Source organism: Epinephelus lanceolatus, chromosome 13 (assembly GCF_041903045.1).
Source record: "Epinephelus lanceolatus isolate andai-2023 chromosome 13, ASM4190304v1, whole genome shotgun sequence".
NCBI classification, from domain to species: Eukaryota; Metazoa; Chordata; class Actinopteri; order Perciformes; family Serranidae; genus Epinephelus; species Epinephelus lanceolatus.
Genome location: NC_135746.1, coordinates 17,248,238 through 17,274,289, shown reverse-complemented (window position 1 = coordinate 17,274,289; position 26,052 = coordinate 17,248,238). Strand labels below are relative to the sequence as shown.

At 42.7% G+C, this 26,052-nt stretch overlaps 1 protein-coding gene across 4 annotated transcripts in view; it reads left to right on the top strand.

Annotated features, from left to right (window-relative positions):
• wasf1 (WASP family member 1) overlaps positions 1-26,052 on the top strand; it is a 116,693-nt gene that overhangs the window by 41,445 nt on the left and 49,196 nt on the right. For all 4 annotated transcript variants that reach the window (XM_078173808.1, XM_033648497.2, XM_078173807.1 and 1 more), the window contains exons 2-3: positions 4,845-4,999; positions 10,957-11,091. In XM_078173808.1, the coding sequence (XP_078029934.1) occupies positions 4,867-4,999; positions 10,957-11,091 (268 nt within the window). In that variant the 5' untranslated portion in view covers positions 4,845-4,866. The remainder of the gene's footprint in view (positions 1-4,844; positions 5,000-10,956; positions 11,092-26,052) is intronic.

Below are 26,052 nucleotides of genomic sequence, written 5' to 3'. Positions count from 1 at the left end.
CAAAAGTACCTACATTAAATGTTAAAAAACATAGACAATTTGTATGATTTTTGCTCAAAGCCAGTCATCACAAGAGTTCTTTGTACTGGCCCCCTACAGCCCATACAGTCTATGCTGTGGTGAAGTTGAGCACGGCATATTTCAGGGAGCTGGCAGTTCAGCGTGCTGAGTTGCAACCAAATGTTCGAAAGTATGGCTATGCTACGTGCCTGTGGTGTCTGGTGGCATTTTATGCTACTGAATGCTTCCATTCAAATGACAGGTATTGAATGAAGTAGAAAAAACAACTTCCACATTCATATTTGAACTACTCTTTCATTTTGATCTCAACTACACATCTGTAAAGATTCCTGACTTCATCTTGCATGGTCTTGCGGACAAAAACAGACAGACAGATACATTAACACCTGCCAAAGTATTCAAAACTGCTTCTGTGGGGGCGTCGGTAGCGTAGTGGATAGTGCCGGCGCCCCATGTACGGAGGCATCGCCTTGCTGCAGCGGCCGCAGTTTCGAGTCCAGCTTGCGGTCCTTTGCTGCATGTCAGTCCCCACTCTCTCTCTGTCTCCCCGTTTCACTCTCTGTCCTGTCAATAAAGGCAAAAAGCCCATAAAAATAATCTTAAAAAAAAAAAAAACTGACATGATGACACACATACAGACTAATGAAGTGAAAACAATACCGTCCATCAGAATGCTGAGGTACTCAACAAGTATCGGTGTTGTTTAAGGATACCGGTATTGGTTCTGGTCTAGTCATTTTTAAAATGATACCCAGCCCTGGCCTGTGGTTCACATTTGTCTGAAGTTGCAGCTGGTATGACCATGATCCCATTGCAACAGGGCCTCTAGTTGATTTCTGATGTATATTAAATCCACATTAATCCCAAATGAGGGGTCGGTTTAAAGAGGAGCAGAATATTCATACTTTGAGAAAGTCAGATAAAGATCAAGGAGATCAGATTAACACCAAGATTATAAACATTATTTTTATTGTAGATATTTTGTACATTAAAGGAAAAGTTTGACATTTTGGGAATATACTTAGCAGCTTTCTTAGAGAGGATTGACACCACCAACAGCCGACAAACTTAGCTTAGCACAAAGACTGGATACAGGAGGAAACAGCTAACCCGACTCTGTCCGAAGCAACAATTCTCTCTGATGAACACGTTAAATCTTACATGTTTAATCTGTACAAAATCTAAAGTGCAAAGACAGCAAGGTGATATTTCACCTGAGGGGTGCTGGATTATTTCTCGGTCTGAACCAGTTGCCCAGCAACCAGCTGAGACTCCAAAAAATTACTGGCATACGAAGATGAGAGTGATATGATATCACTTGTCTAACTCTCGACAAGAAAGCTTCCTGTCGTGCCATTTTTGATTTGAGATTTTGCTTTAATGTCCTTTTTCTTTCCTCTTTGAGAAAACCCTCCTGAGGGTATAGTCGATGTTACATTAAGTAGTGTCGGGCCTGTATGTTAAAGGTCAGCGCCATAACAATTGAGTTTATACCTTCACCTTGGCGAGTGGTAGCTCAGGGTTTGCCCTCCATTATGAAGACTTCCGGAGGCCGTGGAAAATGTCAGTGCACACTGGGTCAAGAGATGTACCCAATCAGGACAGGATGTGTGTGTGTGTGTGTGTGTGTGTGTGTGTGTGTGTGGGGTGGTGATGGAGAGACTGTGGGAGTAAATAAAAAAAATCTTCAAAGAGTAGAGAGGACATCTTGTTATTTTAGCAGTGGGCAGGGATTTGACGCAGTGTTTGGGTTTGTGTCGCTGTAAGATCGCCCGCACATCTCATTCAAACCTCTTTAACAACGGCTTAGAGAGGTGCAGGTTCTCATTCTCTCCTTTTATGGGCATTTTTGCCCCCATTTAAGACGCTTCCAAGATGAATCACCTCAACAAAGCCTTTTACTGGGCTCCCTCTCTCTCCCCTCTAACCATCCATAGCTGGGCCACTTCCTAGAATAGCCTTCCTTGCCCTACATTTTTATGGATACGGTCAATAATCATGTTTATTCCTCAGTGACGGCAACACCACTAAGAATACAGCGGGATATTAAAAGTACCAGACGTCAATTAAAGTTTAATCAGTGCCCTAACGAGACCTTATCGCTGTCAATCCCAGTCAATCAGTCAGTCCGGCAGATCACATCAGTGCTCACACTTGCTCTAATTATAGCATTACAGCAGAGAGGCAAGGTGTTGTTAGTATGATTAACTGCTGTTGTCACAGAGGGAGTTTGTCAGCAGGATGGTGTTTTGCCCTCTGTGTTCCTGATTTCTTTGCTCTCATTTCACACCCGTCCCATCATTACATGTCCATTTCTGTAGCATCATGTTGCTGTTATGCTTTTTGCTCTGTCATCTCTATTGTTGAAGTTATTACTGGCAATTACATGGGCCATTTTTACAACAAATCTTGGATGGATTAGCACACGTTTGTTTATCCTTGATCCTGACGACTCTGGTGATCCCCTGACTTTTCCTGTTACAAACCATTCCTGTTCATACCAAGATAATGGTGAGCAAAATAACCAGGGTTGTCAGAATTATTGCGGTATTGTTAAAATGTGCCAGGGCTCAACAATAAGGAACGATTGCCAAGGACAATAGCAACTCAGCAACTCTCTTGCAACTCACTTGCCTGATGGGACAAGTGGTAAAAAAGAATTACACGCAGTTTTTTCCCAGAGCTGACGATGGAAGTAGCTGAAGAGTGAGCCATATTACTTCTTTCTTATCTTATTTTTTGGGTGTTTTCTCCTTTATTTTTGATAGAGACAGGAAAGGCAAGGTACAGAGAGGGGATGACATGAAACAAAGGGCCTGGGCTAGTCTCAAACTTAAGCTGCTGCTGTAAGGACTGTATGGTATGTGCTCTACCTGGTGAGGTACCAGGTTGCCCCTTTTCATCTCTGTTGAGGGCTGCACATGAGCAGTACTGATCGGGCACTCACAAGAATACGTAAAGACGAAGTTAATAAGCTGAAGTGAATATTTCATTTATCCTGTGAACAGAAGTTTAGTTGGGTGTCATTGGAGGATGTGGACAACACATCAAATATGCATTGTGCAGTTTGCAGGCAAGGCAAATAAAATGGGGTAGCTATTCAAAGGCATGTCAAGTAAACTACTGTATCAGTGGCGGTATGGTGGTGCAGTAGTCAGCATTATTGTCTCACAGCAAGAGGCCCCTCCTCTTGGAGTTTGCATGTTCTCCTCGTGTCAGCGTGGGTTTTCTCCGGGTGCTCCGGCTTCCTCCCACAGTCCCAAGACATGCAGGTTAATTGGTGACTCTAAATTGGCCGTAGGTGTGAATGTGGCTGTGGCTCTGGAGGTAGAGCGGGTCGTCGCTAATCAGAAATTCGATCCCCGGCTCCTCCAGTCCGCATGTAGAAGTATCCTTGGGCAAGATGCTGAACCCCAAATTGCTCCCGATGGCTGTTCCCATCAGTGTGTGAGTGTGTTAAAAGCTGAGTAGCAGGTGGCACCTTGTATGGTAGCCTCGGCCACCAGTGTATAAATGTGTTAGTGAATGGGTTAATGTGACTCATAGTGGAAAAAACACTTTGAGTGGTCGGAGTACTAGAAAGGCACTATACAAGTGCAGGTCATTTCCATTTACCATGTGAGTGTGAATGGTTGTCTGTCTCTGTCAGCCCTGTGATAGTCTGGTGACCTGTCCAGGGTGTACCCCGCCTCTCGCCCAATGTCAGCGACCCCCAACGGGATAAGTGGTTACAGAAAATGAATGAAGGTATCAGGGCAAAAAAAAAAATTTTGACTTTTTGGCAATTACATTTCTGACCCACTTGCCAAGTGAAATAAAACATTTCGGTTGAAGCATGTGTGATGAAAATGTTCAAAAAGTACTGACGCCGATAGACTGGTGCTAGATATTATTTACTGGAAGTTTTTCAAAGCACAATATTATTGACAATTGAAATTTGAAACAGTCATACTAACCGTCTGGATTTTTACCGTGGTTTATTGTGAAACTGGTAACTGTTTCATCCCTACAGTGGACATTTCTAGTTTTGAGTGATCTATCTCAACAACTATTGGATGGAATACTATGGCAGCCACCATGATACAATATCTGTTTGCTCAGTTTCTTGTTAGAACGAGAGACCTTTCTCATTGTTACAGGATCCTTTTCATAATAAAAGCTAAAATGCTGATCCTGCTATATGTCAAATGTCAGCCTCATAGAGCTGCTAACATATTGCGGCTCGTTGATGGTTTAAAAAATGTTCTTGTGCCTTTTTGAGCTAGAGAAAACATTCTGGTTCTGGAGCTTGCACCCTCTGTGTCTTTTGGGTTTTGGGATGTCATCTGTGTTTTTGGTGTTGAGGAGAATTGGGCCTAAGCAGCCCAGCGCTGCAGCTTTAATGCCATTAGCATGGCTGAGTGGGCAGACAAAGTGCTGAGGTTTGTTAGCCTGGCCGTGCATGATGAAAAGGACAAGACAGTGCTAAGTCAGTGAAACGGATGAGGCAACATGGCTGTTAGCAATGTCAAAACATGACTTCCCTGCTGCTCTGTTGCATTTGCTGTTTCTCCAGGATCCTGTTAAACTGGGCTCACATTGTATTCCCTCTCCACGTGCCCATTTTACCCTCAAAGTCACGTCATGTTCTGTCATATCTCTTTCTCTGAGGCTAATATTTCCTCTCCATGTTGTGATAATCCTAGTGTTTGGTGTTACTCTTGTTAGCAGCAAAATCACACGGTCTGTAGCTGTTATCTTTGCACTAACGAAGTTTGTCTTGTTTTCCTTCATCCCCCTCTCCCCCCACCCCCGTCCTGTTCCCCTCCACCTGACTCCTATAGGTAGTGGTGTCGCAGCAGAAGGATGCCGCTGGTGAAGCGCACCATCGAGCCCAGGCACCTGTGCCACACGGTGCTGCCAAGGAACATCAAGAATGAGCTGGAGTGTGTGACTAACATCTCCTTGGCCAACGTCATACGCCAGCTCAGCAGCCTCAGTCAGTAGCACACACACACACACACACACTCTCTTATAGTTATTTTGATCGACACAGCACACAGACTGTACTCACGCACCTCGGCTCCCTGTAAGTCGATTAGGTATATTAAGTACTGAGTCAGCTAATGCCTACTTGTCAGTTTTCATTCTTTCTGCTTATTTCCTGGAAAGCACATTGCAGGCATCAGAAAATTAGAATATTCAGAAAACTACCTGACAAATTCGATAATCTTAAACAGCCAAGATCACTTTTCACAATTGCATATTTCTGCAGAGTAAGTTTGAGAGGAGACCGTGCAGGGCTGAGCTCAAACCAGGATTTCCAGCGTCGACTAAAAGCTAATTTAAACTCCCTTAGGTATGAAAATAGATGCATTCATCTAAAATGTGACCGTCACTGCCCACATACTTCCATGTGTCCTCTATGTTGGCATACGTACATCCACTAGATGGCACTAGAGTGCAGAGTCAGAAGTTTTTGACAACAAACATGGCAATGGGGAGGAGGTCGTATTAATGTGGTGGTCTGTGCAGCCATTAAATACTTGTGACACGTGGACGGAGAATTCTTTTCACTGTATAACCCATCGATTTTAATAGTAACTAGATACTGGAGGCCAAGATGGTGCCTATTTATTCCAATGGAACCGCTTGCCTGGTGGATATGCCAAAAACGTTTTATAGCTTCAAGGTTTAATTCCGCTGTATGCAACCCACTGAATATGCGCAGCAGTGTTTCTCCCACTGGCCCCAAAGTTCCTGTTTGGCTCACAGACTTTACATTGCGATGACGTCACTGATTTTCCAACGGCTTTTTTCAGCAGTTTTACAAACCTAAAACCTCCATGGCTCAAAAATCCAGAATAGAAAGATTCTTAATTGACCTTGTTTACAGTTTAAGGTGTCCTGTCAACAGCTTTACAGATGTGCCTTTTACAATGGTCGTCAAAAGTGCTTTTTAGGCTGCAGGGAATTTTTTTCGGTGCAATACCGTGAGTGGCCAGCCAGAAAAACTGGGTGCAAAGCTTAGCAGCTTTCCTGGGGGCCTGACTTTACTCATTTGTTCTGTTCCGCCATTTTTAAAGTGGTCATATCTCGCTTGAACTACGTTACACTGCCCTCATGATGCCCTCTGGTGGTATCATCCTGTTTTGTCCCTATCTGTAAACATGTACAAATTGATATGAAACGAACGCAGAGTACGAACAGAAGGCTCTGTCCATGTCTGTACAAGTATCTAACGTTGAGCATAAATGAGCCTCAAGGGGAGGTTGGTATATTAATTTGTCATGTATTTGTGATTTATTCGTTCATGCTTTTCTAACCTACAAGTATTTTTTGTTTTTATGAACACTAAATATTATTATTGATGCCTTTTCTTCAAAACACCGTATCTACAAGTATTTTAAAAATACATTTTCCTCCCTTCCTATTTATTTAGCCTTTGTTTGTCCCATTGAGCTCAAAGATCACTTTTACAGGGGAAACCTGGTCAAGAATAGCAGCAACACTGGGGCACCCATTAGCTCTCCTGGTAGAGCAGGCACTCCATGTACAAAGGCCATTGTATAATCCTGGCCCTTTGCTGCCCATCATTCCCTCCTTCTCCCCCTCCTACACCACAGCCTTCCTATCTGACAAAAGCAAAATGCCAAAAATAAAAAAAACAGCAACAAAAAGTTTCAACAGTTAACATAAAAGCACATATTAACCTAAATCTCATAGTATTATCATCAGTAGTATCAGTTCAGCGCAGTATGCCATAAGTCATGTTTTACCTGTGAGACTCGTGTTTTAATGCCTTTGTTCATCAACTGTGATGTGAAAACATCAGATTTCCTCACAGTCAGAGAAAGTAAAACTCTAAGCCCCGGTCATAGTCCTTCAGTCATAAAATCTGAGTGCACTACGGTGCGTTGCTCCTGCCAGGCTGTTGACAGCGCTGTCAGCTGAGGAGTCAATCACACTGGACGCAGCAGAGGAGGATGTACCAGCGTCTGGTTCAAAAGTAGCTTAGCCGACTTCACTGACAGTCTGCACTGGAGCCGAGAGTTGGAGCAGCCAACAGACACGAGTCACGCAGCCCTGCCTCGCACTAACCCTGTACTTCCATCACAGTTAGTTTGGTGGTTGGGCCGTTTCAGACAAGACTCATTTGTAAAGTTTGCAGCCTGTCATGCTGATGCTCCTGCGTTGCTCTACAATGACACAGCTAAAAAGTAGTGGAGTGATTCAACAAAATATTGAACTACTTAAAAAGCCAGTGCAGAACTAAAATTGAACATTTTCTGTGGATTAATAGTGTGATTTTCCCCAATTTTTGATAACACATTTTGTGACGGATCTAATTAACACAGTCCCTCATTCTGGCAGCAGATGATATCAGGATAAAAAAAATCTAGCAAATTAACAACTAACAGATTCAAAGATTTAGAGATATATGCAGTTTATAGATTTCTGTCAACACTCAAATAAGAAGCATTTATGTGGGATGTACACATTTGGCATTCTTTACTATTTAGAAAACAAACTTATAAATACTGTTAATTCAGTCGGGACCGCTTAAGTCAAAGAAAACTTTATTTCCATTTGCAGTATATTTGGCGGTATGGCTCTGTTCTGGGGCCTCTCTGCCTTTCCTTGGGCCCACGCAGAAAGCCTCTTGCACGCACACCTGTCTGCCCTTCCATGCACCTAAATGGAAAGCCTCAACGAAGAGAGAGCACACCTCTCTGTCCCTCACTGTGCCTACGTGGAAAGCCTTAAGGCAGAGAGAGCACACCTCTTTGCCCTTCCATGTTCAAACAAGGCAAACCTGAGGCAGAGAGAGCAAACCTCCCTGCCCTTCCACGCACCTACATGGAAAGCCTAAAGGCAGAGAGAGCACACCTCTTTGCCCTTCCATGTGCAAACAAGGAAAGCCTGAGGCAGAAAAAGCACAGCTCCCTGCCCTTCCATGCACCTATCTATCAGCTGACGCCCTTCCATCAATCAGCTGCTCCATCAGTTGATTGGGCTGTTTGAGATCAGCTGATGGAGCTGGGATGTGAGCTGAGCTTGACATCGTGTCCTGCCTGAACTAACGTTATGCTCAATTTGTTAATCACTTGATTTAAAGCTTCTTTTTTTAAAATTTGGCATAGCTTTGTACTGGAAGGGATGAGGAAACACAGTATATATGGTCATGACACGTGCAATGACATGAATCCTATGATATTTATAGAAGCTTAAAAACCTAATTAAGTTCATGAAAGAAATGATGGGCACTAATGGAAGTCATTACCTACATTTAGCTGGACAGAAGCTGGGATACACACTGAAGTGTCACAAAACCCGTCTGAAATGTGTTACTGATACAAAAAACTGAAGCAACAGTAGTAGTTTTCCCCTCCAGCTGCATCTCTTTAATCTTTCTTTTTTTGTCTTACTCTTGTATCATACGGCTGTCTTTGGTAAAACTCCTCTGGCACTCACTTCTCCATCGGAGCAGTCAGACTCCAACGTTAGATTCCCTTTGGATTTCCAGGCACCACAGTCACAGTGTTTCTCCAGCTCTTAATATCAGTATGTGCACTTTATGATGCTTGACACAGAAGAACAGCACTTGTAGTTTGTTGTGGTTGTGCCAGACAAAGTATTTTAGTTTACCTTTATAAAACAGAAGGACCTAAGTGTTGCAGACTACAAGTCCCTGGAGCCAGTTGATGTAAAACACAACTCACAGCTATGTTGAAGTGAAATTTTTCTCATTATCGCCGCATATAAAGTTGTCGATGGCTCTGAAATAATTATGAGTCTTTTCACACTTTCCATTTTAAACTCCCTCTCTGGGCATTGATTAAATCCCTAAAAGCTCATGTCTGTTCATCAAAGTAACATATGTTGAAGTGGAAATCATCCCTTCATGCCTTAAAATGGCTTTAGCTTGGATTCCACTGAGTACAGCTGAGGCGCGTTCTGGCTGCGACTCGGTTTTGTTTCGTCATGCCATAACAGGAGCATTTCAGAAGTGGAGTGTTTGCCTGCCTGATGTTATAGACTTACAGATTTTGTATATTCAGTTATTTTTGTCTTTATGTGTTCTTGTACTAAAAATAAGTAATTAAGTGGTTAAATTCTTGTCTTTTTGTCTGTTGTAGTTGTGTTTATTGTTGCTATTTCCTTCTCTGTTGTGCTGTAACCTACAGACAAAGTTAATACAGTTAAAAGTCCAGTTATGAACAACAAGGATCAAAGATTTGTGGCTGTGATTTAGTTTTTAAAAATTGGTTTATCCTCATAATGATGTATTTGCCTTATATTTATAATTACATTTACAGGGTGTTTATTCTGAAAATTGATGCTGCTGTTCCACTTCCTTCCCGGCTCAATTTGCTCTGTGCAACAGAGTCGCAACTCTGTCAAAACTAGACCAGACTAGAGGCATATTTTGAGTGACGCAGAGCAGAGAGATATTTTGGGACAAGAATTCACAGACAAAGCACCACAAATACAACATGCTAATGTTTCTAGCACATGCCTATGGCATTTTACATTGTATAAATTAGCTTAGTGGCTGGCAGACTTTTCCTCTGCTCACATGAAGCCATAAACAATTTATTGTCTCTTATCTGTGAAATTAAAGTAAATAAAAGCTTTGTTTCCACTGAGGGAAATGGTTTCAGCTTACAATAACAGACAGGAGGTCTGCATCGCAGCAACATTTAGTAACATTTCTGGGGAGGTGCATGTCAGGTAAAGGCATAGGGCACTGATGAATCCCGCATTACTCTGCGTCTTTGCCACATAGTATGCACAGACCTATAAATATACAAAATAGCCCCGCCCCTCAGCTGCTCAATTTTGCTCATCAAACACACAAACCTCTGCTTGTAAATGCTAGTAGATAACATGAGCCTTCGGCTTGACTACGTTATCAGATAGCTAATATGTTGCTAGAGGAGAAGCCAGGGTTGTGTTGGTCTTTTGGGTTGTGATGCGGCAAACCCAGTCTGAATTGCCATTTTTGAGACTGTTAATGACTATCTTTACAAGCACAAAAGTTTTTGTCCCTACTATTATTTTTATTATTCCCAAAAAGCAATATTCCTACTAAGCTGCGTACATGGCTAATGAAACTGAATATTCCACTAATATTTCTGTTTACATGTAGCCATTCATAGTCAGATTAACATCTCCTAACATGTCGTTTATAAATTCAAAATATGGATTTTGCTTCTTTGCATCATAAGTATGGATTTATTCAAAGTATTCCAACCAGTGACGGACTTGTTTGACCATGCAAACGTCAGCATTGCGATATTTGCGCATACCCAAAATCCTGTTGATGTCCAAGTCTTCCAGAATGTTCAGAAGTAGGTGTTTTTCACCTTCTGACCAGAAATGATGGCTTTTCTTTCAAACATGCATCTCTAACCTGGTTTTACAAACTGTAGGCTAGTGTGGTTTGTGTACAAAGCATCCATGACAACAGACAGGGCTGACTGCAAACAGACAAGAGGCCATGTGTAGCAAACATTGGTAAAAACCCCAGTTGAGACAAATTTTCTGAATATGCTGTATACATGTCCAAAGTATGATCCTAAATCCTGAATAATACAGGCATATCTCACGTCTGAATCGTAAAATGCTACATTCGGAAAAAGGCTTAATTGGGAATATACAAACGAAACATGCTGTTAAAATGACCCACATCAAATTCAGAATATTCTGATATTAAGAATATTAGTGGAATATTAGTGCGCATGTGAACACAGTCAATGGCACATTGCTGTTCCAAGGTGAAAATGCTCAGCCATAGTTTTGGCTCCTTATTGTGCTCATGATATGTCCTGCAGCGTATAAAAAAACACACTATGGACATGTTCGAAAGGTTTAAAACTTTGTTGGTTATTTCAGTTGAGTACTTTGTAAGTGTAAAACAAGTAATAATTTTCTTTATGTCTGTCTGTGTAGGTAAATATGCAGAAGACCTGTTTGGAGAGCTGTTCAACGAGGCCCACACCTTCTCTTTCCGGGTCAACTCCCTGCAAGAGCGCGTGGACCGCCTCTCGATCAGCGTCACACAGCTGGACCCCAAAGAAGAGGAACGTGAGTACACTAACCTCTCACACCTTCTTTGAAATGTTTCCTGTCAGCGACACTTTCACCTCTTGCTGCACTAAATTGGATGTGCACTTGTTGATGTGTCTTTGAGTGTGTTTGTGTGTCAGCTGTGTGATGGAGCTCGCCTGTCTCCCCCCCCCCGCTGCCCCTCCAGTGTTAATGGCTGTTATTAGAGGAGCAGGCAGCTATGAGACGGTGTCATTTTTCACCCCCCAATGGCACAAACCATCGTTTCTATTGGAAATATTCTGAGTCGCACTTTGGCTGGATGCTCGTTTACCCACTGAAGGCCTCCTCTTTGTGAGGAGGAACTGGATCTGTGGTCAGGCTGCGTCCGCGGCGTGTAATGATAAATAGGAATGTGATAATCGGCGGAGTCTGTCAGGTAAGCCAGGTTATCCCGAGACAGGGCCGGCAGGATGACAGGGCAGCGTTGCACGAGGAGAGTGCAGCGGGTGCAAAGTAAAACGAGAGAGAATCGCAGCGGTGTAATACCATGCTCCAAGGCGCCGTATCGATTTCCCATGGGCCAGCAGTGTGTTTACAGCTTTGCACAATGCTACTCTAACTGCTTCCTTGTCACTGACACGGAGACAGTAAAATGCTCACTGGGCTGGACTCGCTGCTTATGGCTGCTCTGTGAATGCAAGGCTTTGATACCTTTTTACAAGCCAATGAATTGTACTGTAGTTTTTGAAGAATCATGGGTTTGTGTTTGAAACACAGCAGCAGAACGACTTCTCTCCATCTCCTTTCTTCATATTACCTCTCCTCTTCTTTTAATCATATTCTGCTTCTTCTTCTCCCCTCACCCTTTCTCTTCACCCCGTCCGCACGCTGCAGCCGCCCTAATTGAATAATTGCGTGTGATCTAATTGTGGACGTCTGTTGTGCAGCTGGTTAGTGAGTCAATATTATCCTTCAGAGGTTGAAGGGCAAAGACACGCTGACGCACTCTTTCTCTCACACACACGAGGCTCACGATCTCACCCTGCAGTGGATGAGATAGTAACTTTTATCTTATTAGATACACATCTACAGATTCATACCCACAACAGAGCTAGTCTTTGTATCATTTTGGCGTAAGCCTCCTCGTTGGTATTCATGTGACATTTCAGCATTTGGACACAGATTATGAGTGATTTTGTGTCTGATGTGTGCGTGCATGTGGTCCTCGGTTTTTTTATCTCGCTTCATAAATAAGCCTGACTTCCCCCCCTTTAGCCTGAAGTGCCGGCTTGAGAGACAGTGGATAAGGATCAGCTCAGTTGCAGTTTAAGTGTGTGGTGGTGGTGGTGGGGGGCTCGCAGTCGGAGGAGGAAAGAGAGAGGAGTAAGAAAGATGGAAGGATAGAGGGATGGGCGCATAATACAGGGCACTGCAGCAAAGGCAGTGGATTGTAAAAGGATTGTACTGCAGAATTTTCTGGGCCAGGTTGAAATGGCCTCCTCTGCAGGTTGCAGAGATTTCCCACTCAGATCAACTCCTCCACGTGCGCTCATATTAAGTTGTCTTGTACATAGAGAAAAAAGCAGCGCTCTACTTTCCTGTTATTCATTAAAAGTTTGTGAAATCAAATCACCGTAACAGCGAGGTGGCGTCACAGCGTGTGGCGCCTTCAAGGAGAGACGCAGATAGATGTGACACAAAGATGGACAGCTGTGGGAGGAGCTCAGCGAGAGGGGGTTTGTTTCCCGTAAATGCCACCTTTCATCCCCACCCCCACCCTGTCTTTACCCTTAAACACACACCGCCGTACACATTTGAAAGTGTATGCTTTTAGCACAAGCGTATGACTCGCCTTGTAATTGTCTGTGTGGGTCTGTGGTCGGCTTGAGAGGAGGAGTGAAGGAGAGGGGAATGAGTGCGGGCAGGGATGGGACCATAAATCAGGACTGTGGAGGGATGAAGATAGGAGGAGGAGGAGGATGGGGGTCCGGTAGGATGGAGCAAAGCAGAGCACACAATAAGTATTTTACAGATACTGTTCACAAAAGCCCTCGCAGCCCTCTTTGAAGTTATAAACCTGTAATGAGCCGAGAAATGTTGGTGACCAGCTGACAGATTACACTCAGAAGTGGTTTCTGATTCACAGCTCAGTTATGGTTTATATTTGATATTAACTGTTCAGGGTGATGGATGATGCAGAGAATACACATTGCAGTATTTGTCACACTATTATTGTTATATCATTGTTAATATTTACAAAATATTCATAGCCACATGTTAAAACTAAAGTGTGGGTTTTCTCCAGGTACTCCAGCTTCCTGCCACAGTCCAAAGACATGCAGGTTAATTGACCTATGGCTAAGCCACGCCCCCCTCCACTCACTCTGACAAACTATCAACATTCAGTGACCGGTGCTATGGCAGGTGTCACAGTACACAGTATTTCACAGGAGGCAACTGATGATTTGTGGGGACATAACGATCACATGGCATTGAAAAGTAACCAAAAGGGCCTAAACTACGCATTGGAGGGATATATTCATCATTTTATTGTTGAGAAGGTCGATGGAAAGCTTAAATTACAAGCCAAAATTTACAGGTCCCAGTGTACGCTTGTGAACCGCATCTCGTTGCCGTTGCCATCAAAGACAACAAGTTAAAGTGCCACTGAAGTTAAGGTTTTTGGCTCAGAATATGAGAAAAGGATAACAGCCTTTTTACCATCTTTACCAAGAGTGTCTCTCCATTAGTTTGGTGCTACAGTATTTACATTGAATCATTCAGCATAACGTTTGCCAACCTTTGTTATCTCTGCGATTACAGATAAATTAATGAAGCTAAGCTCCAGAAGTTAACATTAGCTTAACTAGAGCCCTTTGGACAACAGCTAACAATGATGTACGATCACCAAAGTACAAAACTAGAACAAAATAGTCTAATGAACTCCCAGCAAACAAGGTGACATGAAGAACAACGCAGCTAGGAGCTAACGTTAGGCTAACTTTAGCTAACGTTAGCTAGAGATGTTAAAGATAACTTTATATTTCTTTCCAGCAAAGTGACACGATGTTGACTTACCTTAAAACAGATGTAGACATCATTGTTAATCGTATTCACGTTGAGTTGATGTTGTGGTCTAACGTTACCACACAACTTTATCCAAAGGAGACACTTTTCTCGGTTGAGATGTGGTTTAGGAAAGGGTAAAAAATATACCTCGTCGCCCAGCCTCTCAGGATACCTTGTGTCGGAGTTGCATGTACCCCATGCACACCGTTTGACCATTTTTAAACTTCAAATCTCAGAAAAAGCTCATAAAACTGAACAAAACTGACTTTCTGTAATGCATTTCAATGAACATCCAGGTAGAGAATGTCTGAGTATATGGGAATGTCTATACGCACTGTGATTGGCTCATCGCGTTTGAGGGCCATAGGTCAATTGGTGACTCTAAATTGTCCCTAGGTGTGAATGTGAGTGTGAATGGTTGTCTGTCTCTATGTGTCAGCCCTGCGATAGTCTGGCGACCTGTCCAGGGTGTATCCTGGATAAGTGGTTACAGAAAATGAATGAATAAATGTTAAAGCTCAAAATTATGGTTATATCATTAGACTATATTTTTGTAAAAATGTGTAGTATTGTTAGTACAGTTAGATCTGTAGTAGAATCATCAACACTGCAGGCAAGCTGCGGTGAAGAGCCAGAGCTGTAATGTCTTGGTTTTATTACACAGGCAGAACAATAACCATGCAACAGGGAAGTGCTTTGAGAGGAAAAGCTCAACAGATAGAGACACCTTATTATATAATAACCCTTCAGTATAAACCACTGTAAGGAGATGAAATTTAAACATCTACTGAAAGGGACAATTCACCCCATAATCAAAAACACGTATGTCTCCTCTTACCTGTAGTGCTGTTTGTCAGTCTAGATTGTTTTGGTGTGAGTTGCTGAGTGTGTGCAGAAGGAAGCGTGCATCTATTCATGGACAAGAGGCTCATGCTCATGACAGCACCAGGTGTAAACATTGATGGCGTCATCCACAGCTGAGCTGTAATGTTAGCTAGCTCAGTGATGCTAGGTGAGCTAGCAGTAGCTGCACCCTTCATTCTGAGCAGAGACATGGTTTGTGGGTGTAGTTTGGTAGAAAGAAAAAAGTTATAAATCAGTGTTTTGCCGAAACCGTTTGCCATGTTGGAGACCTGCAACTAGTCCAGCACCTGCTAATGTGTGCTCACCTTTCTTCTCTGATAATTCGAGATCCAGACGTTCAGGAGGTTTTTAAACTGAGACGAATTATCTGCAGAGGTCTTCTCCTCTCCAAAACAAACAGACCCGGTAATTTAAACTGGCAAAAACACTGAATAAAGCAGTTTCACTTTACAAATCAGTGTTCCTCCAATGCTGTTTGGCGTGTCGCAGACAGGGCGCTAGTCCAGTACATGCTTTTGTGTGCTCCCCTTTTTTTCTCTGATAACTTAAGATCCAGACGTTCAGGAGGTTTTTACTGGGAGCTGAATTATCTACTGAAGTCTCTCTCTCTTCATCTCCAAATCAAACAGACCAGGAGTCTCATTTATAAAACAATGCGTAAGGTCCACACTAAAAATGTACGTGCGGACAAAAGCTAAAAATGAGATGCCCCTAAAAATATTCGACAGTTTCTACAGTCAGGCTTCCACCTCACCATCTGCGTCACCACTTTCTGGTCTCCAAAATGTTCGTAAGCATGGGTCGAAGTTCTTCCCATCAAAGTCTGTTTTTATAGCTCACAACTTTTGTGAGGGCAGTTGTGTACGCCTCTTTCAGGCCTTGTTTTATGCGTACGATTTTAAATCAGTAAAAACACTGAATAAAGCAGTTTCATGTAAAAAAAGAAAAGAAAAAAGAAAAATGTGTTTTCGTGACTCTCTCATTATGGAGGGGCTGCAAACTATGGTGGCTGAGACGAAAACACAAATGGCCCCATCTAGAGCCAGTGTTTGGTTTGTTGGTGGATGAGAACCCACTCCCTACATAGATATAAACAGCTCATTCTAAGGTAACGAAAACACAATTCTTATTTTCAGGTGATTATACACTAAAGAAAAGATAACTGTTATATTTCATTTCTGCTGATATATCCTCCTAAAATCTACACACCGAATCTTAAATATGCGAATAAATCACATTCTCTAAACAGAAATTAATAATTCTGGCAGGTGCAGAGGTGTTCTAACACCCGAAAACTAAATTTACACTTCTGTTTCTTCTTCTAGAGGTTTCTTCTTCTATTGCCAATTTTATTTTCTTCTCTTTGTGTCTCTCATCTTGTTCACAGTTCAGACACATTGTGAGGTGAAGAACAGCAGTCACAATCTCTGTATGCAAGATGAGCTCCGTGCAGCTCAGGCCACATACACAGGTACAACAGAGCGTTAGACTGGTGACAGGATTCAAACATGGTGCAGACGGACACACCGAAGTGACCAATGTTTTATCAAAGCATACAGATCCAGAGTGTGGACGGCATGAAAGATGTTCAGCTGAAGGTCAGGTAGACGTAGTGATGGAGACGTGGCCGTAGTGATGTATGCAGTGTCACTGATGGTGCAGCGACTGAGGTCAAAAGTTGTTTATCACATGGATTTATGCACGTTCAATCTGATACACACACACCTTGCCCACTCCCCTCAAGCCTTTAAAGGGTATCGTCCCTCACATTGCCCTTTAGGCCTCCACTCCCCTCCTCCTCTCCTGACCGCTAACGGCCCCCCCCATACCCTCTCAGTCTTTGTTGTCCACCCCAGTCCACTCCCATCTCTCTGATTGATCTCTCTCCATCTTGCATGGATGCTATTTGTGTGCTGTCAGGCTCTCTTCCCCCTATCACTCCAGCCAGCCAAACTAATGGCCTGTATCCCCTATTTAATGGCACCGTTATATCACCGCACTGGCTGCAGGCCATTATGGAGGGCCACAAAGCCACCCGAGTCCCTCTGGGCTCTAACTGTTTCTTTATGTACTCCAGAGTCTCTGTCTGCTTCTGCTTTTTCTATTAGTCCTTCTGTGACTCTGTATTCCGTGAGAGGTTTCTTCTTCTATTGCCAATTTTATTTTCTTCTCTTTGTGTCTCTCATCTTGATCTTTCATTGTTTAAATTTCTCTGTTTTTCTCTTCTTCTGCTTGTTAACCCTGCTTGACTCTTATTTTCTCGGGCACTTGTTACGTACTTCTCCTTATCTCCCCTTTATCTTTTTCCATCGTTCTGTCTCTGCTTATTAAATTCTATTCAAATAACCTTTGCTGGCATGACTGTTGAAACACGCACCAAAGCATTACCTGTGCATACTGTATATATCATCTGTTAGATTTTATAAAACCAGGGCCAAAGTCTCTCCTTTTCTCTCAAACTCCTAGTTCTTATTTAGTTTCTTTGTTTTCCCTCTGCGAGTGGAAAGACTGCAGTCTGGAGTGGTGAGGTGAGTCAGTTGCTTAAAGGCATTTAGAATTTCAAATGTCGGGTTTACAGATGTGTTCACATCCCAGAGACTCCCAGCAGAAAAGTATGTTCAGATGAGATTCACTGCTTTAATGTGCTTACTTTTTCTCACATGTGCATACAGGAGCTATGTACTTTACCATCTTTTACGCATAGTGTTAGGTGCAGGGAAAGGTGATACTGAATAGAGAACAAAATTGCATTCCTTCAGTTCTACAGTCTGCACAATAAGACAATACAATAAAATAAAAAAAGACTTAAAAGTACAAGTAGTATGAAAGGAATACTTCACCCCCCAAATGACCATTTGTAGATTAACTACTCACCCTGTGTTACGTTGAATTAATGACAAAAAGAATGTTTTCCTTGGGTGCTTAAGTAACCAAAGAATCCAAAAACAGAGAAAATTCTTCTTCAAAGTCACACAACTCATGCAGTATAACCCAGGTCTCATTTATTCAGTCGTATGCTCAGTAGTTCCCAAATGGACAGCCCTCTCTGACAGGGAACTAAAATAAAAGTAAAACTTGTCTATGCTCTCTTTAAAACTTAAGAAGCAGCAATTTTACCACGCTGAACACTAGGGCTGTAATGATCTATCGATCTGGATCGATATATCAATTCAATGATCATGAATCAGCGACTTAAACCAAAGGTGAGTAAGAAAAATTATAACGTTACATGTAATTTGTCGTGTTATGAGTAGAAGAAAAAAGTCCAGGTGGGTTTAAATGAAAACATTCTTTTCAGAAAGGTCCTTCTGACAGAAAGCCCTGAAGGTAAAGGCTTGTTTACATGGATATTGATACAAATAAAAAACAGATTTTTATTTATCCCATATAAAAAAAATTCCAGGTTTACACAATCAGTTGTGAAAACGATATCCCTGTTTATACGAACACGCAAAAACGGCAGCTTTTTGCTGCAATTAGCATGCCAGGCCAGTAGGTAGCGATACGCCATGTGTCAAACACCACAGAAGAATGTTCTGCGCATGCACAGTGATTTTTTTTCCTCTTGGCGCTAGTGATAAAAACAATGATAACCAACATTTTAACCTTATGTAGCATAGTTAGCTGCTATGCACTTAATAATATTGGGCACAGCAGGCGTCTTTGTGCGCTGGTGTAGCGGTGATGTTGATGCAGCAGTGCTAAGTTAATTTGTAAGCTCGTAAGTAGTCCCAAAAGTGCTAACAAAACGTAAACAACCCGGCATATATCTGCCATTGTTGTTGTGGTTCCCGGGCTCCTAATGGTCATGCTTGAACTGGGTTGCATCGTCATCGTTTTCCATAATCTCCATCTATCTTGTTTACACATCTCCATAGAAATTAATATTTTGAAAAACTTTCACTTTGGAAGCTGTTTTTGAAAATCTCTGTTTTTGTTGAGAAAAACGCTGGTTACGTGTAAATGATAGGTGCAAACGCAAAGATAAATACCTGTTTTCAGATATATGGAACCGTATAAACAGGCCCTAAGTTATCCCATGTGCTGCTGTATGTGTGTTAGCGGAGTCAGTTTAACTTAAGCTGTTTCAGTTATTTACATTATTTATGTGTTGTTTTTATCTTTTATGGCCGAAAGTCGAAATCGTATCGTGGCAGACTTTGTAATATTGGCAAATATCGTGTTGTTGTCCAAACAATCGATATAATATCATATTATACTGAACATAGGTGCTGCTGGTCTACTGCTGCCTCAGTCAGTTAGTTTGTATTATGGTGTGACTCTGCTGAATCTTAACTAACCCTTGAATTTTTCTTCATCAATTCAACATAACACAGGATGAATACTTGATACACAAGTAGTCATTTGGGGAGGGAAGTATTCCTTTAGGGTGAAAAGAGTGCATTGAATAAAACATGCTGTGATACCTGTGTGAATGAGACTTGTTTAAGGGCAAAGTCGCTGTATCAGAGAAGGGGGTAATAACTAAGAGGAAACAATGTACTAGCGCCAATCTTAAAAGTATGTGCATATCTATTCGTGGTGCGCTTTTGTGGAATGGACTAAAGAATGAAATCAAAGAAAAAATTTCTGACACAAAGAATGTACAAAACCTCACCTCACAGCAAGAGGGTTCCTAGTTCTCTACCATGGGGGATACCTTCTGTGCAGAGTTTGCATGTTCTCTCTGTGACAGCGTGGGTTTCCTCCGGGTAGTCCAGCTTCCTCCCACAGTCCAAAGACATGCAGGTCAATTGGTGACTCTAAATTGTCCATAGGTGTGAATGTGAGTGTGAATGGTTGTCTGTCTCTATGTGTCAGTCCTGTGATAGTCTGGTGATCTGTCCAGGGTGTACCCTGCCTCTTGCCCAGTGTCAGCGGGGATAGGCTCCAGGCCCCCCCCCCGTGACCCCTAATTGGATAAGCGGTTATGGAAAATGACCGAATGAATGTAAACTAACATGACGCAGAGGGATATCTGTGATCTTACACTGTTCTGAGGTCAGTCTAACACTAAATATTGAGGGTAGAACATTGTTCTACTTTTTATCTTTTGTAAGCATGTGATGTCTGGTCATTACATAAAGTATACTGGCGGGACATGACCTCCCTGACCCCCATGGCCATCACACGTTTAGCCTTGTGTGATTAAAAAGAATAAATATTCGGACGGATAAAATTGTACAGAAAAATACGACAGTATTCGTCATTTTTATACGGCAATATCACCATTCAACCCTAGTATCGTAAATTTTCTCGAACCAATTCGCGGAAGTTATCTCTTCAATATCTGTGGGTGTTTAAGCAACGTTGCAAATCAACGAGCGGGACTACTTTATGGCAGAAATGGATTTTTATGCAGGTTTTATGCCAATGTGTTGAAGTACCCTGATTTGTCAGGTGTTTGATTTGTTGGATTAGATTAAACACTGGCATTTGGTTCAGGTTATATGTCTCTCTGGCTCACTTCAGCAATTGGCAACCAATGTGATGCTGGCATATGACAAAATTTACCTCATGCAGACCTCAGTAATTATGGAAAAAGTATAATTTACACTCACGATAGTTCTTCTAGAAGCATCGTGGGTGCTGACCAGCAAGCAGATGTCAGAAACACGGCAACAGATGCTTTCTAAAGTCAAAGCCAAAATGCACAGAGCTTGTCTACACACTTCTTATACACAGTAAGTCCTTCTTTGAAACATTCACCGGCGCACATTGTTTATTCTCACACTGCGCACAACACCGGTGATTTACACAGGATGTCAATGCAAGCAGGAGAGCGTTCAGATGAGGAGGAGGAGAGAGGAAGAGTACAAAATGAAAGAGAGGGCAAACAATAAACAAGTTTACGAGAGACAGAGGGAAAGGGATGGAGCAAAAGACGGAGTAAAACTGAGTCTGGGAGGAGGAAGGAGTGATTCAAGGGCTGCAGGAGGAGGCGCCGCGCAGGAGGGGAAATATGGGGCAACATTTGCATTGAAGTGCAACAGAAGGGAGAGCCGTGCCTGCATGCTAACAGACAGCTTGGCCCGTGCCTTCTCTTATCTTCAGTGGCTGTATGTAGGACTGCATGAAGGGAGGGAGGGAGGAGGGGAAACATCATTTCCCTTAAACTTTGAGGGAAAGCTGAAGGAAGGTGTGTGTGTGTGTGTGTGTGTGTGTGTGTGTGTGTGTGTGTGTGTGTGTGTGTGTGTGTGAGACAAGAACTTTCTCACCTCTTTGGTTGAGGGTGTCTCAGTTAGATGGTATCAGACTAAGAGAAAGATATGAGAGAGAGAAAGAGATAAACTATCCACCACCAGCTTACTGATAAGGAGCTTCACAGGCTGAGATCAGAGGCAGCTGCTGCACCTGCCACTGCTCGACCTGACACACACACACACACACACACACACTTACAGCCTCTCACTTACTCACGCATTCACTCACAAACGCTTACACTCACATTTTTCTCATTAGCTGAATGTCTTCCCTAAATGGGCGTAATTGGTAGTTTGGCTGAATAAGTGACATTTTGTAATTAGGATGTAGAATATCATGCTAAGATATCCATCTGTGTGTGACTGATCCCTGTGTGTGTGTGTGTGTGTGTGCCTTCTGTGTTTCTACCCACATTGATTAGTGCAGTGTGCCTCTCTCAGTGCTCAGCGTTGCTTGGCAGAGGTTTACAGCCACCTCACTCTGCATCACATTCATCCTGACACACACTTCTGCACTGCCTCTCTCTTGTTAGTTGCTTTTGCACATACTTGTCACACCATCTGACAGCTCGCTGCTCTCCCTAAATGCATCAGGGCAGCCGGACGCAGTGCTCTTTCTTAACTCACAGCACTCAACAACGACAAATTGACGCTCACCGCTCGACCGGTGGTTACTTTCTGCCCCGGCAGGGTGTTATAACGTGTCTATAACACTCTTTGTATCGATTCCCGACCTTCACTCCGACCTTCATGTGGAGAGGAGGCGAGGCGAAAAGTGAAATGCCTTTAAGGGATCACTAAAGCATCACTTTAATGTTCATATCTCCTGTCCCACATCTTCATCTCTTGGACTCTCTAATCTTCTCAACTTGGGAAAAAAATCCACTCCTTAGATCTCACCATTACTCCCACTTATCCCTGGCATTTCTCTCCTCTGTCATCGCTGTGGGCAGTGTAATTGTCATGCTACTGTGGTTGTGGCTTTGATTTTTTTTTTTTCCTTCTTCTTATCATTAATCACCTCCTATGTGGCTCATGAGGAAACTAAAGTTAATTCAGCTGCACTCCCTGATACAAACACGAGTAAGAGGGATAATTCTCAGGTCTTGTTTTTGTAGTTTGAGGCATCGTTCCTGTCATTAATAATTACTGAGATGTGGAAATACTGCAGCATCACCTCAAACTTAACCAAACTCTTGATAGAGAAGACAAAAGTTGAATTATTATATAATATATATATATTTATATAATATATACAGTACAGGCCAAAGTTTGGACACACCTTCTCATTCATGCGTTTTCTTTATTTTCATGACTATTTACATTGTAGATTCTCACTGAAGGCATCAAAACTATGAATGAACACATGTGGAGTTATGTACTTAACAAAAAAAGGTGAAATAACTGAAAACATGTTTTATATTCTAGTTTCTTCAAAATAGCCACCCTTTGCTCTGATTACTGCTTTGCACACTCTTGGCATTCTCTCGATGAGCTTCAAGAGGTAGTCACCTGAAATGGTTTTCCAACAGTCTTGAAGGAGTTCCCAGAGGTGTTTAGCACTTGTTGGCCCCTTTGCCTTCACTCTGCGGTCCAGCTCACCCCAAACCATCTCAATTGGGTTCAGGTCCGGTGACTGTGGAGGCCAGGTCATCTGCCGCAGCACTCCATCACTCTCCTTCTTGGTCAAATAGCCCTTACACAGCCTGGAGGTGTGTTTGGGGTCATTGTCCTGTTGAAAAATAAATGATCGTCCAACTAAACGCAAACCGGATGGGATGGCATGTCGCTGCAGGATGCTGTGGTAGCCATGCTGGTTCAGTGTGCCTTCAATTTTGAATAAATCCCCAACAGTGTCACCAGCAAAACACCCCCACACCATCACACCTCCTCCTCCATGCTTCACAGTGGGAACCAGGCATGTGGAATCCATCCGTTCACCTTTTCTGCGTCTCACAAAGACACGGCGGTTGGAACCAAAGATCTCAAATTTGGACTCATCAGACCAAAGCACAGATTTCCACTGGTCTAATGTCCATTCCTTGTGTTTCTTGGCCCAAACAAATCTCTTCTGCTTGTTGCCTCTCCTTAGCAGTGGTTTCCTAGCAGCTATTTGACCATGAAGGCCTGATTGGCGCAGTCTCCTCTTAACAGTTGTTCTAGAGATGGGTCTGCTGCTAGAACTCTGTGTGGCATTCATCTGGTCTCTGATCTGAGCTGCTGTTAACTTGCGATTTCTGAGGCTGGTGACTCGGATGAACTTCTCCTCAGAAGCAGAGGTGACTCTTGGTCTTCCTTTCCTGGGTCGGTCCTCATGTGTGCCAGTTTCGTTGTAGTGCTTGATGGTTTTTGCGACTCCACTTGGGGACACATTTAAAGCTTTTGCAATTTTCCGGACTGACTGTCCTTCATTTCTTAAAGTAATGATGGCCACTGGTTTTTCTTTAGTTAGCTGATTGGTTCTTGCCATAATATGAATTTTAACAGTTGTCCAATAGGGCTGTCGGCTGTGTATTAACCTGACTTCTGCACAACACAACTGATGGTCCCAACCCCATTGATAAAGCAAGAAATTCCACTAATTAACCCTGATAAGGCACACCTGTGAAGTGGAAACCATTTCAGGTGACTACCTCTTGAAGCTCATGGAGAGAATGCCAAGAGTGTGCAAAGCAGTAATCAGAGCAAAGGGTGGCTATTTTGAAGAAACTAGAATATAAAACATGTTTTCAGTTATTTCACCTTTTTTTGTTAAGTACATAACTCCACATGTGTTCATTCATAGTTTTGATGCCTTCAGTGAGAATCTACAATGTAAATAGTCATGAAAATAAAGAAAACGCATTGAATGAGAAGGTGTGTCCAAACTTTTGGCCTGTACTGTGTGTATATATATATATATATATATATATATGTATATATATATATATATATATATATATATATATATATATATATATGTATATATATATATATATATATATATATATATATATATATATATATATATATTATTTGTTTCCAGTTTTTCCTAAAGCTTAGAGGCATGAGGACACAAGAAGACTGTGACCACTCTCACTTAAATCCTGTGGTTATTTCTATTTAACTTAAAATGATGTACTGTATCAGAGTTTACATTACACTTTCTTGTTGTCCGTCATTTTGATGGTCAGGGTCATAAAAATTCTATCATAATCTATGACTGTATAATCTATTACCTGTCATTTTAATCTTTATTTTTGTATTTGAAGGTGTACAATGCAGAGGTCATTGGCTACTGTTTGTATCGCCAGTAAAAGCAGTATTAAAAGCCAATCCCAGATTCACTCGCGTTTTTGGAATTAGCTTTGTTCGCTTGCTGTGTGTTCTCGACCCATACAACCATACTATATAGTATGCTAGAAGAAGACTGAGGGCTCTAGTTTTGCAGACCGGGCGAGGCGGGGGCGCAGCGCACCTGCGCTTCGCCAGCTGGGTGTGGCCAGGTGGATTTTGCAAGTTTGGCACACCGTGCGCCTGGCGCAGCTACTCATCTGTCCCTCCTACCTGCGCAAGTCGGAAAGAGGGAGGAGAGAAGGCGTGGAGTGGGTTTTACACACATCACACCAATCAAATGAGCCCCTCTCCTCACCCTTAACTGCGCCGCGCGAAGGTGTAATGAGAGTTTACTCAATTCGCCATGGCGGAAGAGAGCAGCAGTGTCAGACAGCCAAACTTCTCCCAGAAGGAACCTGATGTTTTGGTCCGGGAGGTCTAAGCTCGCAGTGTCTGAATATACGGAACTGCGAGCAGACCTCCACGGGCTGATGATGCAAATATAGCCTGGGAGGAGGTCACCACAATTGTAAATCAAGGTTGTGTTTCTCTCGTGTGTGCTCTCTCTCTCTTTCTCTCTCGCAGTCTCACTCTGTTTCTTTTCTTTTGACTTTTCTAAGATGACAGATGCTGAATATATACTCCCTATCTGATGCTGTGGCTGTTTGTGGTTGGCTGAGAGGGATGTGAATTCATTAGTTTGCAGCTGTTTAATCAAATCAGGTTGGGTTTCCATTACGTGTGCCAAACGGTGCCAATCCCCTTTGATCTGACATCAGATGTGACGGGACAGTCGATATAGAGATACATTTATGTGCTGATTGCAGATAGTTGCATTGAATAGTGTTTTTTTTGGGGGGGTATTTATTGCAATTTTTAATGTGTCTGATATTCTGGAAACCTGCCTGTGAGGTTTTGGTGACGTGTGCGCACTGTCCGCCGGTCAGCCAAACTTCGGCTTACACCGGCTGCGCTCCCCCTGCGCTGACAGTAGACCTGGTTTCAGATGGCGAGCTTTAAGCGCACCTTCGGCGAAGCCTTTTGGCACGAAACTGTCACTGCGCCAAGCTGGATCTGTCGACACCTCCCCCTGCTGCACCGCCACACCCACCTCAGCGCACCTCGGTCTGCCAAACTACCAAACTGAATGCACTTCGGGTTGCGCTGCTCAAAACTAGCTCTGCGCGGCGTTCGCCACCCTGCGCCACCCTGCGCCGCGCTGGGAAACTAGAGCCCTTAGTATGACCCAGTACATAGTTATGTAAAATGCAGTATGCCTAAAAATGCCAGGATGTTCTACTACATCCGGTCCGATTGTGCAGTACGCAAGCCAGCTTGCTTTTCTGGCTATTCTGACCCACAATTCTTTGCGCGGTGGACGATACGTCACAGTGACTGACCCGCAAACAGATGACGGCTGATCGACAGCTCTCAAAAGTCGCAATGAGGGATGACCCCACATTTAAGTAACTGATGATCAGTGGAACAGTATAGGAATAATAATTAATTTAGTGAACAAAATAACGATAAATATCACAAACAACAA